Consider the following 17364-nt stretch of genomic DNA (forward strand, 5'->3'; position numbering starts at 1 on the left):
TGAGCTCATTATTAGGATTCACAGTAAAACTAGGGTCCAGCTGCTAGAAAGGTCATTTTTCAAAACTGTGGCACACACCAATTCTAACTCCAGATTTAGGGTGTTAGGAGTTACAGCTAGTTATTATTCCAGAGATCTTTTCAGTCAAGGGTAAACAGTTAAGCAGTCACTCGTCAGGATTACCCAGGGATGATTCAGCCTTCTCTCTGATTGACAGCTACTGCTGTTTGCTTATTTGCTAATCCACACCCCACTGCACCCCAACCCCATGCACCTGCACCAACCCTACCCCCATTCTGCCAGCAATATGGAAATAATGAATAGGGTGTGTCAGCTCATTTTCTGTCCTTGTCTCTATTATCGAACGTACTTAGTGATGTACATTGACATTGCTTCTGGTTTGGCTACAGATCTTACAATGAGTACAATAGGTACTTCTTTGTCGAAAATTGCCTTTGTTTTATATTACCCATCTTTTGAAAACGTTTTAACTGAATGATGTTTAACTCTATATTATGCTTCTTTGATGGGCACTGTGAAAGTCTGTATCACAGTCTTAAGAAAATAAAACAAGAGAAAGGAAAATAAAGAGAAGAGAAAAGGAAATAACTTAACATTTATATAACATCTTTCATGACTTCAGGATATCCCAAAGTGTTACACAATCAACTAAGTACCTCTGAAGCATGGTGACTGTTGTAACGTAAAAATTATACTTTGGGGACTTTTGGGCACCAACTGCAACCTGACACTGAACAGTCCAGCACTATGATCTGCCAGCTGAAATTATAGTTAATTCTCATGCCCACAGACCAAGAATGGACATGGTACTGCAAAAATTGTCCTGTTCCCATACTGGTAGTACCTGTATGACAGCAGTCGATGCGGACAGGAGATAGAAAGAATGACAGAGATAAACAATATAGGGAAGATGCATATTGCGCTCAAGTATGCTGGGCACTATGCTATGTTGAAACAAGGCTTCTTGCCTCAAGTTTCCAAAACTCCATGATCCCAATCTTAAACTAGTTTTTCACAATAGAAAGTGCTGAACTGAAGGATACAGAGACTCCCCACAGAGAGGTGAAACTAAAATAACTGTGACTAGACTGTGAGCAACCAGTTATAGAGATGCAGAGTTGCAAAACAGATTGCATATACCTGTTAATTCAATGCTGTCAAACAGGAAGGGGCAAAGAGTAAAACAGTTAAAAATGAGTTTCTATGCTTGCTTATAAAAAAGGAGTCAATTGTACAAAAATGATAGCATAATATACTGTACCCAAGATACGTAAACTTGCAACACTACACTGAAACTATCAGCGAAAAGGCCTCCATACTCTTTTGGCTATTGTTAGCATTGTTTCTGGGGTCTCGTTTGTGCAGAAAGGTAGAGTGAGAAATCATTTTCATTGTGAAAATATGAAGTGTAATATTGCCATTTATATATATACAAACAATTCACTAGATTAGAAATGACGTTACTTGCGTTTCTTTTCAATGAAATGTGACCATGTGCACAAACACCAAGTAAGATGATGCAAGCATGACCGTTAATATATCAAAGGGCTGACCTTCTATGTCCTTTTTATCTGCTAGGCTCAAATTGAATGTTTGCGGATTTGAAAATCAATATTCAGAAAAAACAAATTTCCCCTCCTTTGAGATTTGTAAGGATCTGATTGGATAAGGACCAATAAGATTGTGAAAATTGTCCAATGGCTCTATTAGGACCATGCAAAGACCACTTCAAGAATCCAGAGGTTAAAACAGTTCAAAGGAATAAAGAGGGAGACAAAACTGAGTGCAGAGCGCTGCTTAAGGGCACAGTGTGTGAAGCTGGGAGTTTGGTGAGTGAACGAGTTCGGTGAAGAGGGGAACTATAAATTAAATAAGAAAAATAAATTTAATTGATACAATAAAGATGGTATGACAGGTGCTGTGTCACAGATGCAGCATGTGGGAGCTCGTGGATGCTACTGCAATCCATGGCAACCGAATCTGTTGTAAATGTCTGCAGCTTGAAGAGCCTTAGCTCAAAGTTGATGAGCTGGAGGCCAAGCTGCAGACATTGTGACACATCACAAAGGGGGAATGTAATCTGGACACTTTGTTCCAGAAGGCTGTCACAACCCTTAGGTTAGCATCATCTGATTTGGTCAGTGGTCAGGGACAGGAGGGTGGGACTGCAAGTCAGGCAGATAAGGGGATCGAGAAGGTGGGAGTGAAGAGGCATCACTCCTTGCAACTGAGCAACAAGTCTGAGGCTCTTGCAGCTTGCATCAATGAGAGTGAGGGCTGTAGTGTGAATGAGCAGACTGACCACGGCACTGTGGTACAGGAAGATATTCAAGTGGGGAGTTAAAAGGAATGTTGTGGCAGTAGGGGACAGTATAGCCATTGGTCTCTGCAGCCAAAAGCGAGAATCCAAAAGGCTGGTGTTATTTGCCCGGTGCCAGGGTTCAAGATATCTGCTCAAGGCTGGAGAAGAACTTGGAGTGGGAGGGGGAGGATCCAGTTGTCGAGGTCCATGTAAGTACTGACATAGATAAGACTAGGAAAGAGGTTCTGTATAGGGAGCATAAGGAGCTAGGCACTAAATTAAAAAAGCAGAGCCTCAAAAGTTGATAATTTCTAGATTATTACCTGAACAACATACAAATTGGCATAAGGTAAATAAGATTATAAAGATGAATGCATGGCTCAAAGACTTGTATGGGAGAAATGGGTTCCACATTGTGGGACACTGGCTCCAGTACTGATGAAAAGTGGGGATAGACTTCACCTGAACTATGCTGGGACCAATGTTCTATCGAGTTGTATAAACTAGGGAAGTAGAGAGGGCTTTAAACTTTAAAGGGGGAGGGATCGTGTAGGGGAAGATTGAGAAAATTAAAGGTAAATTATAACATAGTAGATCAAGGTAGCAATAAAGGTAATGGTCAGAGTATGGCAGGAAGGGACAGTCATTGTAAACTTAAGAGCATGCCAGCAGATAGGGCCAGAGTTTACAAAAACAGTAAAAATGCTGAATTAAGGGCTCTGTAGCTGAGTGCCTGCAGCATTCATAATAAAACAGATGAATTGTTAGCTCAAACAGAAATTCATATGTATGACCTGATAGCCATTACAGAGGTGTGGTTATAAGGAAACCAAAGCTGGCACCTGAATAAACACGGATACGTGAAAGTCAGGAAGGACAGGAAGCTGGAAAACAGTGTGGGGTAGCTCTGTTAATTAAAGAGGGCATTAGTATTGTAATGAGAGATGACCTTAGTTCTAAAGGTCAAGATGTAGAATCAGTTTGGATGGAATTAAGAAACAGCAAGGGGCAGAAAACATTGGTGGGTGGTGTTTATAGGCCACCAAGCAGTAGTGGTAATGTAAATCACAGAATACATCAGGAAATCAGAGGTGCGTATATTAAGGGTAAGACAGCAATCATGAGGGACTTCAACCTACACACAGGCTGAGTAAACCAAATTAGATTAATCTTGTGGAGGACAAATTCTTGGAATGTGTGCAAGATGGTTTTTGAGAGCAGTACGTTAAGGAACCAATTAGGGAACGGGCTATTTTAGATCTAGTATTGTGCAATGAAGGAGGTTTAGTTAATAATCTTGTTGTAATTGAACTTTTAGGAAAGAGTGATAGAATCTTACATCAAGTTGGAAAGTGATATAGCTCAATCAGAAACTAGGGTCTTAAATCTAAACAGAGGAAACTATGAAGGTATGAGGAGCAAATTGGCTATGGTGGATTGGGAAGCTACATTAAAAGGTATGAAGGCAATAGCTAGCACTTAAAGAACTAATACATAGTTTACAAGAAAAATACATTTCTTTAATGCACAAAAACCCAGCAAGGAAAGTGTTCCAACTGTGGCTAATGAAATAAATGAATGATTGTATTAGATCGAAGAGAGGGGAGGATAAAGTTGCCAAAAAAAAGGTAAGCCTGAGGATTGGCAGCATTTTAAAATCCTGCAAAGGAGGACCAGGAAAAAGATTAAGAAAGGGAAAATAGAATGAGAGTAAACTAGCAAAAAACATAAAAGCAGACTACAAAAGCTTCCATAGGTTTGTAAAAAAGAAAAATTAGCAAAAACAAATGTGGGTCCATTACAAGCGGAGTCAGGAAAATTTATAATGGGGAATAAGGGAATGGAAGAGAAACTAAACAAATACTTTGTATTTGGCTCCACAATGGAAAAGACTAAAAAACTTGCAGAAATAATGGAGAACTGCAAGATTTTAATATTAGTTTTAAAAAAGTACTAGAGAAATTAGTGGGAGTTAAAGTACATAAATCCCGTGGACCTGATGCTTTACATCCCAGAGTGTTGAAAAAGGCAGCTGTAGAGGTAGTAGATGCACTGGTGGTCATCTTGGAAAATTCTACAGATTCTAGAATGGCTCCTGCAGATTGGAAGGTGGAAAACGCAACCCCATTATTTAAGAAAAGAGGAAGAGACAAAACGGGGAACTTCAGACCTGTTAGCCTAACATCAGTCGGAGGGAAATGCTGGAATCTATAATAAAGGGTGTGATGGGTCATTTTCAGGTTGGTAGGCTGTGACTAATCGGGTACCACAAGGGTCAGTGCTTGGGCTCCAGCTATTCACAATCTATGTCAATGATTTAGATATGGGGATGAAATGTAATACTTCCAAGTTTGCAGATGACACAAAACTAGGTGAAAGTGCAAGTTGTAAGGAGGAAGCAATGATGCTTCAAAGGGATTTGGATAGGCTAAGCGAGTGGTCAAAAATTTGGCAGATGGAATACAATGTGGAGAAATGTGAGGTTATCCACTTGGGTAGGAAAAACTGAAATAGAGAGTATTTCTTAAATGGCGAGAGGCTGGGAAATGTTGACCTTCAAAGGGACTTGGGTACCCTGGTTCATGAGTCACTGAAAACTAACATGCAGGTACAGTAAGCAGTTAAGAAGGCAAATGGTATGTTGGCCTTTATTACAAGAGTATTTGAATATAGGAGTAAAGATGTCTTACTGCAATTATATAGAGCCTTGCTGAGAGCACACTTGGAATGTACAGTTCTGGTTTCCTTATCCAAGGAAAAATACAATTTCCATAGAGGAAGTGCAATGATGGTTTACCAAATTAATTCCTGGGATGGTGGGATTGTCCTGTGAGGAAAGGTTAATGAGACTGGGCATTTATTCTCTGCAGGTTAGAAGAATGAGTCGTGATCTCATTCAAACATACAAAATTCTTACAGGGCTTGACAGGGTCGATGTAGGAAGGATGTTTCCAGTGGCTGGAGGGTTCTAGTACCAGGGGACACAGTCTCAGAATAAGAGGCAGGTCATTTAGGATTGAGATGAGGAGTAATTTTTTCATTCTGATGGTGAATCTTTGGAATTCTCTGCCCCAGAGGGCTGTGAAGGATCAGTTGTTGAGTATGTTCAAGACTGAGATTGCTAAGATTTCTACACTTTAAAAACATCAAGGGATACGGGGATAGTAAATGGAAAAGTATGTTGAAGTAGATCATTGGCCATGGTCTCATTCAATGGTGAAGTAGGCTTGAAGTGCTGAATGGCCTACTCCTGCTCCTATTTCTTATGTTCTAAACTTGAAAACAATCAGGACATAGAGAATAGCGACAGTAGTAAAGGATCAATTTTCACTTGCAGAAAACTGTATCATCGCTCTGAATCCAGGTCCATAGAGATTGTGGGAGCTTATGGGTATCCCATACTCCAACCTTGTACTGTTCTTTCTACTTTGAGCATGCCACATTTAAGTTAGACCTGGACGTGTAAGGTTTTCTACACAAAGCTTTGTTAACACAATGCAGTTAATTGCTTCCCTTCTTTGTTAGGCTGCTCTGTCTAAACTTGGAAGATTGTCGTCATCGCACAAATCTCAGTAAGAAATGAATAAGAACCATGAAATTAGCTTCATTCTCAGCCCAGGACTCCCATCACTGGAAACCTATTTTAGCCCAAGTCCTGATCGCCGATTAACCTAGTTATCTCCTAACACAATAAATCCTAAAATTCTCATCTCATCATTTGTAAATGTACTCTGCAACATCTGGTCCTGTATCCCACCTCAAACCCTTCATTATTCTGAACCTGGACTGTTCCATTTTGCCACTTTGCTCTTTCCCACCACATGTGGTAGAACAAGATAATTATCACAGCCTTCTTTACCTCCTCTCCCTCCCCGCCTTCAGAAGCTACTTATACCTCTCCAATTTGATACCCGCATCTCAGCTTCAAAAATTCCCCAACTGTGCCTTTTTCAACTTTCCTAAGCTGCTCCCTGTTCCCATTTTTTGTCCAGCCCAAGCCTTTGTGAAACATCTGGAGACATATAAACTACTGGATATGTAAAATGCTGAAGTTATTTCATGTTCTCTTGTTCAGGATTGTGCTATTGTTATTTAATATTCTCTTCACAATTCTTAATTTTTTAATCCTTACTTTATTCATATTTGACATCACCAATTTGGAGCAGATATATAGGTATAATTATACTAATAAACTGCTTGGCATTTAAATCAATGGTTTGGAAGGAATTAAATCCCTAGGGAAAATATCAGCTGCTTAGATCTGAACAGGAGCCCAATAAATTTTCATTCCCTCAGCACAGTTAATCCTAACCCAAACTGGATCACCTACACCTTTGAATGCTACCTTCTAACCAGGTCCTGAACTCCTCAGTTTCAGTCTAACTTGACCTGTACCTCACCCACTTCCTTCAAACATGGCAACAGTCTGTCTCAATTAATCTCAGCCTTTCTGCTCTATCAAATCCCATTAAATATTGTGTATCAATTTCAAGGTTTGTATTTCCACCAAATCAAACACAGCAAGTGCAACTGGAAACTCTAGCACATGCATAACTATTAAAAAATTTAAATATTAGGAAATCAAATCCAAGCAGATTCTGTTCTTTGAATCTCCCATTTCCTCTCCTCTTTTTCATAGGACATTGATTAAGAATGGGCTACAGTTTCCTCCAGTATTTTATCCAAGTGACCAGTCTTGATGGGAAAGTTCATAAAGCTAGTCTAACTTCATTGAGGTGTAGAGACTGATGGGTTTCAGAACTGAGCCTTTAACATGTGAACAGCTGAGGGCCACTGCCTGGGAATCTGGTGACCTTCCTCATTTCAATGGTTCAATATCACACCAGGCAAACTAACCAAATCATCTTTAATTTCTCATGCACTTATGTATTCCTGCTTTTAAAACTAAAATTGTCTTTGCTGGAGATATGCAGATGGTGCTAAACTATTCCATTCCAATCTAATAAATAAACTGGTAGCACTTTATTAATTCTGTTCTAAACTGTGACCATAAAAAAAAACATATGTAGCAGGTTATTGCATCCTCAGCACGTCCCAAGTACTGAAACAGCCAATTAATTACATTTCGGTGTGTGATAGGCAAAAGCAACCACCAATTTGGGCACAACAAGACCCCACCCTTAGACATAGGGGCAGAGGTAGGCCATTCAGTCCATCGAGTCTGCTCTGCCATTCAATGAGATCATGGCTGATCTGATAATCCTCAACTCCACTTTCCTTCCTTGTTCCCATAGCCCTTGATTCCCTTACTGATTAAAAATCTCTTAGCCTTGAATACCAACGACCAGTCTCTACAGCCTTCTGAGGGAAAGAATTCCACAGATTGACTACCCTCAGAGAGAAGAAATTCCTCCTCATCTCTATCTTAAATGGACAACCCCTTACTCTGAGATTATGCCCTCTGGTCCTAGACTCTCCCACAAGGGGAAACAACCTCTCAGCATCTACCCTGTCATGTCCCCTAAGAATCTTATGTTTCAATAAGGTTGCCTCTCATTCTTCTATTCTCCAATGAGTACAGGCCCAACCTACTCAGCTTCTTCTCATAAGAAAATCCCTCCATACCAAGGATCAGCCTAGTGAACCTTCTCTGTACTGCCCACAATGCCAGTATGTATTCCCTTAGATAAGGGGACCAAAATTGTTCACAGTATTTTAGGTGTGGTCTAACTAGTGCCTTGTATAGTTTTAGCAAGACTTCCTATTTTTATACAAAAAACCAAAAATAGCTGGAAAAACTCAGCAGGTCTGACAGCATCTGCGGAGAGGAACACAGTTAACGTTTCGAATCTGAATGACTCTTCATCAGAACTAAAGAAATATAGAAATGTGGTGAAATATAAACTGGTTGGGGGGGGGGGGGGGGTAAGGGGTGGGATAGGTAGAGCTGGATAGAGGACCAGTGATATGTGGAGGCCAAGAAGACATTGCTAAAGATCTCATAGACAAAAGGACAAAGGGGTGTTGACGGTGGTGACATTAAGGGTAGAAAACAGGACAAGCCAGTGGCAGATGGCCCTAGTGGGGGTGGGGGCGAAGGGATCAAAATGGGCTAAAAGGTGGAGCTAAAATGGTAGATCGAAATAAATTTAAAAATAGGAGGGAAAAGAAAAATATATTTAAAAAATATAAATTTGGAAAAAGGGGGATCGGAAAGGGGATGGGGATGGAGGAGAGAATTCATGATCTGAAGTTGTTGAACTCAGTGTTAAGTCCGGAAGGCTGTAGAGTGCCTAGTTGGAAGATGAGGTGCTGTTCCTCCAGTTTGCGTTGAGCTTCACTGGAACATTGCAGCAGGCCAAGGACGGACATGTGGGCTTGAGAGCAGGGTGGTGTGTTGAAATGGCAAGCGACAGGAAGATCTGGGTCATGCTTGCAGACAGACGGAAGGTGTTCCACAAAGCGGTCACCCAGTCTGCGTTTAGTCTCTCCAACGTAGAGGAGACCGCATTAGGAGCAGCGAATGCAGTGGACTAAATTGAGGGAAGTGCAAGTGAAGTGCTGCTTCACTTGAAAGGAGTGTTTGGGCCCTTGGATGGTGAGGAGGTGGGAAGTAAAGGGGCAGGTGTAACACCTTCTGCGGTTGCATGGGAAGGTGCAGCGGAAGGGGGGTGAGGTGAAGGGGGTGATGGAGGAGTGGAGCAGGGTGTCTTGGAGGAAACGATCCCTGCCGAATACCACCGGGGGGGGAGGGAAGATGTGTTTGGTGGCATCATGCTGGATTTGGCATAAATGGCGGAGGATGGTCCTTTGAATGCGGAGGCTGGTGGGGTGATAAGTGAGGACAAGGGGGACCCTATCATGGTTCTGGGAGGGAGGGTAAGGAGTAAGGGCCAATGCGCAGAAGATGGGCCGGACACAGTGAGGGCCCTATCAACCACCGTGGGTGGAAAACCTCGGTTAAGGAAGAAGGAAGACATCAGAGGAACTGTTTTGGAAAGTGGCATCATCAGAACAGATGCGACAGAGGCGAAGGAACTGAGAGAGTGGGATGGAGTCCTTACAGGAAGCGGGGTGTGAGGATCTGTAGTCAAGGTAGCTGTGGGAGTCGGTATGCTTGTAATGAATATTGGTGGACAGTCTATCACCAGAAATTGAGACAGAGAAGTCAAGGAAGGGGAGGGAAGTGTCAGTGATGGACCATGTGAAAATGATGGAGGGGTGGAAATTGGAAGCAAAATTAATAAATTTTTCCAAGTCCAGACGAGAGCATGAAGCAGCACCAAGCAGACATCGATGTACCGGAGAAAGAGTTGTGGGAGGGGGCCTGAATAGGACTGGAATATTTTTATACTCCATTCTCTTTGAAATAAAGGCAACATTCCATTTGCCTTCCCTATTACGTGTTGAACTTGTATGTTAGCTTTTTGGGATTCATGCACAAAGACTCCCAAATCCCTCTGTGCTGCAGCCTTCTGCAGTCTTTCTCTATTTAAATAATATTCAGCTCCTCTATACTTCCTGCCAAAATGCATAACCTCACATTTTCCCACATTACATTCCATCTGCCAAGTTTTTGCCCACTCACTTAACCTGTCTATATCCCTCTGCAGACTCTTGGTGTCATCCCACCACTTGCCTTCTCACCTATTTTTGTGTCATCCACAAACTTGGTGATAGTACATTCACTTCCTTCATCCAAGTCATTAATATATATTGTAAATAATTGAGGCCCCAGCACTGATCTACTAGTTACAGGTTGCCATCCTGAAAATTCCCCCCTTATCCCAACTCTCTGAGTTCTATTAGTTAGCTAATCCTCCATCCATGCTAATATATTACCACCAACACCATGGGCTCTACCTTATTAAGTGGCCTTAAGAGCAGTACCCTGTCGAACGCCTTTTGGAAGTCCAAATATATTACATCTTCTGGTTCCCCTTTATCTATCCTGCTTGTTATCTCCTCAAAGAATTCTAATAAATTTGTTAGACATGATGTCCCCTTCATAAAGCAGTGCTGACTCTGCTTGCTTAGATTATGTATTTCTAAATGCTCTGCTATTACATCCTTTATAATAGACTCTAACATTTTCCCAATGACAGATGTTAAGCTAATTGGTCTATAGTTACCTGTTTTTTGTCTCCCTCCTTTTTTGAATAAGGATATTATATTGGCCATTCTCCAATCCTCTGGGTCTCTCCCAGGATCTAAATGTTCTTGGAAGGTTACTACCAGTGTATCCACTATCTCTGGAGCTACTTCCTTTAATATCCTAGGATGCAAACTATCAGGTCCAGGGGACTTATCGGCCTTTAGCCCCATTAGTTTCCCTCATACTTTTTCTTCAGTGATTGTTATTGTATTTATTTGCTTCCCCCCTCTTTTACCTCTTGATATTTTAGTACTTTTGGAATGCTATTAGTATCTTCTACTGTGAAGACTGAAACAAAGTATATATTCAACTCCTCTGTCACTTACTGGTTCGCCATTATTATTTCCCCAGCCTCATTCTTTAAAGGGCCTATGTTCACTTAGGCCTCTCTCTTCCTTTTTATATATTTAAAGAAGCTCTTACTATCTGTTTTTATATTACTTGCTAGTTTACCCTCAAAGTTTATTTTCTCCTTCTTTATTATTTTTTGGTCATCTTTTGTTGGTTTTTAAAACTTTCCCAATCCTCAGGCTTACCACTAATCTTTGCCATATTGTATAATTTTCCTTTCAATTTGATACTGTCCTTAACTTCCTTAGTTAAGAATGGTTGGCTTATCCCCTTCCTTGAATCCTTCTTCCTCACTGGGATATATCTTTGTTGAGAGTCATGAACTATTTTCTTAAACGTCTGCTATTGTTCATCAACCGTCTTTTCTGCTAAATTGCTTTCCCAGTCCCCTCCACCCAACACTGCCCTCATTCCATTGTAATTACCCTTATTTAAGTTTAGCACAGCTAAACCAAGTTTCTTACTCTCAAACTGAATGCTAAATTCTACCATATTATGGTCACTGTTTCCTAGGGGATCCTTTACTGTGAGACCATTTATTATATTAAACCTGCCACCACATTCACCCAATGAATGACCAAATCTCCTTTTGGTAACATTGAGAGGGCAATGTTGGGTTATGAACATTTAGCTCTTCTCAACATCAGACTTAGCACAATGGTAAAATTCTGTGCAGTATTTAATCCATGCCATGGGGGTCTCGCCTGCTGGCTGCAGAGCCAGCAAGAGCCCCATGTCACCTACTTTTGGAAAGGCCTGCTGTATTAAGTGCCAATCAGGACCTTGCCCCAAATCAAATGCCCAGGGATCGAGATCCTGTCCTTGGGAGCTGCAGCACCAGCAGAAGAGATGGTAGTTGTGGGCAATGCACAGACCAAAGGCTCAGGTTCAGCAAGGGACTCCAGGCCAGAGGTGAGTGAGGGCAGGATGGGAGTTGCAGGACAGAGAAATATTGTATAAATTCAAATTAGATAACATTCACCAGTCTCTCTTACGCGGTCCCTAGGATTCAAGGATGACTTACTTCCACTCTGGCTCTACGGACTTATCAGCCATCTGAGAACCCAATGTGCAAACTCCAGACTCGGCCATGTGTGTAGGTGTTGCTTGGAAGGTCAGTTAGATGAGTTGCTTGGAAAATTTCACACTTTCCATCTCCTTAACTTAGCCACTGCATATGGCTTATGAAGTCTCTCTGTGTTTGGCACCTTTCCAAACGAACTGTTAGTGCTGTTTGCAAGGGAGTTCCAGGATTTTGACCCAGTGACAGTGAAGGAACGGCGATATATTTCCAAGTCAGAATGCTGAGTGACTTAGAGGGGAACTTTCAGGCGGTGGTGTTCCATTGTGTCTGCTGCCCTCGTCCTTCTAGATGGTAGTGGTCGTGGGTTTGGAACGTGGTGTCAAAGGAGCCTTGGTGAATTCCTGCAGTGTATTCCTGCACCTATGCTCACTGGAGTTTAGAAGAATGAGAGGTGATCTCTACAGGATTCCGAATGGGCTTGACAGGTTGGACACAAGAGTTGCTTCCCTTAGCTGGGGCAACTAGAGCCAGGGTGGGGAGGGCGGGAGGCACAGTCTCAGCATAAGGGGTTGAATACTTAGGACTGAGATGAGGAGAAATTTCTTCATTCGGAGTTGCAAATCTTTGCAATTGTCTACCCTAGAGTGTTATTGATACTCCATTGTTGGGTATATATATAAAGGGTGAAAAATTCTCTCAGGGAATCAAGGGATAAGGGGAGCATGCAGGAAAATGGAGTTGAGGCAGATTATCAGCCATGATTGTATGAATGGCTGAGCAGGTTCGAGGAGCTGCATGACCTACTCATGCTCCAATTTCTTATGTTCTTAAAATAAAAGTTTAACGTGTTAACAGCTTGGATTTTGTGATTGGCAGCAGAGCAGCTGATCATCCTTTATTCCTTATAATTTTTACAGAGAGCCAAATAAAGACTGGGACATACATATTATAGGCTGAAATATCATAAACTTAAAAAAAATTAAAAGCTATACAACTTTTACCCTAATGGAAAGATGTGGCATTACACAAACAAAGTTAGTTTTAGTTTTCCAGGGCTAGAGAGGTTCTTCTGCAGTAGCTATGATTCAATACACTGTTAAAAACTAGTTACACCTCATTAACAAGGCATAGCTTTGTCTGAGGGTTTTAACTGTAATATTGCATTGTAAAGGGGAAAGATCTCATCACGTCAGTGATTTCTAAAGGCTGCTGTCTGCAGAGAGCTCGACAGCATATCCAGTATAAGAGCGTGGAATAAATGACAGCAATGTCTGGATTTCCACATTTAACTGCACGTATGCAGACATCAGAAGTTTCTGGCAGTTTCACAGGGTAATGATGGTGAATGTTGACAATTTTGTTGATTTAACAACTGCCAAACCTGGGTCATTATGTTCTGCTGACTATAACCCTAACACAGTAACCATTTAAGATTTTAACAAACACTGGCACCCCACCCACCACCTTAAACGTTTGCTCCCTTTCCAAACTGTGGGTCGTGACCCCCCCCAGGACAAGATTTTGAGGTTGCAAGCTGAGGCAGCAATGGCTGCAGTGGAACTCTGACCGAATTTTAACAGCCACAAAGCTTATTTAAATCCTTGCATTTTTTTGAACGGTGTGTGTGGTCAAACTGACCGATGTCTAAGGCTTGATTCCTGATCTTTAAGGCCTCTCCCCTGCCCCTCACAGCTCCCACAGAGGGGTCACAGCAATTTTCAAGCCTCAAAATGGGATCACAGTGGGAAAGTTTGGAAAGTGTTAATCTGAATATGTAATGCAGCAACACGCCAAGGCTCCTTCCTCAGCACCTTCTAAGCCTGGCGGCTTCTACCCCAACACCCTCCATAAGGGCAAGGGTAGCAGGTGCATGGAAACATCAACACCTGCCAGTTCCCTTTCAAGGCACACACCATCCTGCCTTGGAAATATATTGCTGCTCCTTCATTGTCATTGGGTCAAAATCCTAGAACTCCTTCCATAACAGTAGTGGTGTACCTACACCACGTAGACTGCAGTGGTTGAAGAACGTTGCTCACCATCACCTTCTCAAGGGCTATTAGGAATGGGAAATCAATGTTGGTCTTGCTAGCGACGTCCACGCCCCATGAATGAATTTTTTAAAAATGCCTAGAAAGGTTGAACAGATCAGTATCAGGTTTAATTTTTGAGGAAGTGGGTGATAATGGCAATTTTGAAAGCAGGAAGGATGATCCCTGGACACAGGAAGCCAACGACACTGTTGGCAAGTATGGGAATCAGGAGAAGAAGCTGAGTTGTAGGAAGTTTGTTGAGGACAGGGACAAGGGAACAGAAAGTAGGGCTCATGCAAGAGATGAGCTGAGAAAGATGTAAGAGAAAAGGTGATGGGAGATAAACGTCTGAATAGTATTGGGATTGAGCTAGAATGTGTAGGACACTGAGAAGGTGAGGAGCTTGAAAGAGAAGAGGGAGTGGAGGTCATGACAGAAACAAATGTATAGAGGATCTTAATTTTCAATTTATGAACTCTATACACTTGATGTTGGAGTCAAGGATGGGAATGTTGGGGAAAGGGCTTTGAATAGACAGTTAATCATGAAGAAACGTTTAGCACCACTGAAGTTAGAAACAAATTCTTGGGCTAGCGATTATAAGAATAATTTGCTTCATGAGCTCCAAATCTACAGGAATGTTTAAAATTATTTGATGATCATATTTTAAAGGAAATGAATTACCTTCGGTAAATGCTTGAAATTCTGCAGAGCCTTTCCTTTGTGAATTCACAACTGCCTAAGTGGAATTAAAAAACAAACCAAAAAAGATTAATAAATAAATCAATAACTTAACAGGAAATCAGAAAATGGCATTCCAACCCATAGAGCCTGTTCCTTTTGACAGACCATACACTCTTTGATGTATTATATTCTTTAAGGAAAACTAATTTTCAGGGGAAATGTCTAAGAAAAATCTCTCAAATGTCATGCTGCCTTTGCCATCTTGCAGGACTGTAGAATAATAATCTAACACTACAATCTAACATCACACCCATGACTTGTTGCATTCCAAAGGTGACATTTCAATGTCAGGTAAACAGAGTGATGCACGCACAGTTTAAAAAAAAGTTTGGCAAATGGTTGAAAATTTCAATTAAAGTAAATAGAGTTTAAAAAACCACACTCTAAGTAAATCATTTCATCATCCTCAACTGTGGAATTTGCAATGAAAGATCTGCAAGCACACCTACCTACAATTATAGATTGGGGGAAGAAACGCAAAGATTTCAGGGGCAGTGGTTGTTGTTATCTTGTGAGGAACCATTAAACCTAAAGTAGAAGGGTATTTATAATCATGCAAAATGAAGCGTTGGTTATCATGTGGTTAGGTGATGAGGGCGATAGAAGGAAGGAAAGGACCTGACCTCTATATGACAGCTTTCCTTAACTATAAGAGGTTAAAATATCAATAAGAACAGTTCTCTATGCTTTGTTAAAGAATTTCCTTGACTCCATGACAATACAACAGAATGTAGAAGCTGCTGTTTATAACTGTGACTGAAGTTTGATACTATATTCCCATAAAGGGGAAAACTCCTCTATCTTTTGCACTCTGTTTTTAAAACGCCAACCAACATAGTCCATGACTTTCTGAAGTGAAAGTGCATACTTGCTCAGAATGCTGAATTCTAATTTGGCCTGGTTACATGCTCACAGAACTTGGTAGTACCTCCTGCTCAAATAATGTGTGTGGGGATAATAGCCAAGAGGATGATAAGCCTCAATGTGAGAAAAGAGAAGATAAAGATTTGGATTTATATAGCTCCTTCCACAACCTTAGGACATCCTAAATGTAAACATTTGCACACAGTGAGGTCCCACAAACAGTAATGAGAAAAACTTGCGATGCAGACTTGAGGGGCCACATAGTCTACTCTTGCTCCTACTTCTTCATATAAATGAAAAGTTCATCTGTGATGTTGGGGAAAACATAAGTGCTGGCCAGTATTCAGGGGAAACTCCCCCGCTCTTCTTTAAAATAGTGCTATGGAATCTTTTATTCCACCTGAAAGGGGAGGCGAAGTTTAACGTCTCGTCCAAAAGACAGCACCTCCTAAAGTGCAGCACTGTGTCAAAATGGATCATATGCTAAAGCCAAGTTTCTGAGGTAAAGTAGCACAGAGGTTATATTACTGGATTATTAATCCAGAGGCCTAGGCTAATGATCGGGGCCATGAATTCAAAGCTCACCACAGTAGCTGGGGAATTTAAATTCAGTTAGTTAAATAAAATCCAGACCAAAAAGTTAGTGTTGGTAATGGTGACCATGAAACCACAGGCTTGTTATAAAAACCCCTCTCGTTCACTAATGTCCTTGAGGGAAGGAAACCTGAGGGTCTTACCTATGACTTCAGACCCACAGCAACGTGGTTGACTCTTAATTGCCCACTGAAATGGCCTATCAAGCAACTCAGCTATATTCAAGAAGGTGGCTCACCACCACCTTCTCAGGAGATGTGTAAATAAATACTGGTCGAGTCACTGACATCTGACAAGTGAATGTAAAAAGTATTAAGCGACAGTGAGCCTCTGTGTTCAGAACAAAGCATTTATTTTTATTCACAGCAACTATTAGGATGCCTAATCTCTATGGTGTCAAAATTATTTTTTGACGATTGCCTAACTAGCAAATGATTCTAACTTTTGCAATGCATCTTTAAATGTTGTCATTTACACTCTGTTGGCAGAGTATTACTAGGGAAGCATCAAAAGTTTGATTCCTGACTGTGCCGAGCTTGATATCAGTCACTATAGTTAACCTGGTTTAAGGAGGCACAATGGGGAGCAGGGAGAATAGTCAGCATTCCTGTTCCTGGTCACTCCGTAATGATTCCAGCTGGAAATGGACATTGGTACAGTACATGGTCTAGATTGGCTGGACACTTGCCACTGTAAATTAGCTTGACAAATGGCCACTTGAGCAAGTTATCAAAAGTGCTGCTCCAGCCCAAAGTACTACATGAAAAGTAGAACAGGAATGGGAAGACAATTGGAAGAAAGGTCATGTGTGAATGAGTGTCTCTGGTACTGTTATGTAAACACAACTAAAATAGTCTAAATCTCACTGCAGTCATTTTCCAACCTCAAATGAAAAAGTCATTCTTTGACCACCTCAAGCAAAACCAATGACCACCTACCTCAAGTCATCCTCAGATGCAAACCACCATTGCCCAACCAAGAACAGGGACAAAGATAAACAATACCTTTGTCAGTGTTCCCTCTGTGAACAGTGTTCCTGTTCCCTCGTTCCTATTCCCATTAAAGCTGATCATTCAACTTCCCCTCCTGGCCCCCATGTTAGCCAATATTGCAAATGGTTCTGAAGGAGAGTCATATGGACTCGAAATGTTAACTCTCTTTCTCTCCACAGATGCTGTCAGACCGGCTGAGTTTTTCCAGCAATTTTTGTTTTTTATTGTAAATGGTTTCCTCTCTTCAAGTGTTGTCCGTCTCTTATTTAAATCTGCTATCATCACCCCTTTCCTCAAAAAAAAACCCTTGACCCAACCATTCT

General features: G+C 41.2%; 1 protein-coding gene across 2 annotated transcripts in view; it reads right to left on the reverse strand.

Annotated features, from left to right (window-relative positions):
• Positions 1-17364, reverse strand: part of cep72 (centrosomal protein 72) — a 170568-nt gene that overhangs the window by 56038 nt on the left and 97166 nt on the right. For both annotated transcript variants that reach the window (XM_041184602.1, XM_041184603.1), the window contains one exon: positions 14532-14586. In XM_041184602.1, coding sequence (XP_041040536.1) covers positions 14532-14586 — 55 coding nt within the window. The remainder of the gene's footprint in view (positions 1-14531; positions 14587-17364) is intronic.

This window comes from Carcharodon carcharias, chromosome 3 (assembly GCF_017639515.1).
Source record: "Carcharodon carcharias isolate sCarCar2 chromosome 3, sCarCar2.pri, whole genome shotgun sequence".
NCBI lineage: Eukaryota > Metazoa > Chordata > Chondrichthyes > Lamniformes > Lamnidae > Carcharodon > Carcharodon carcharias.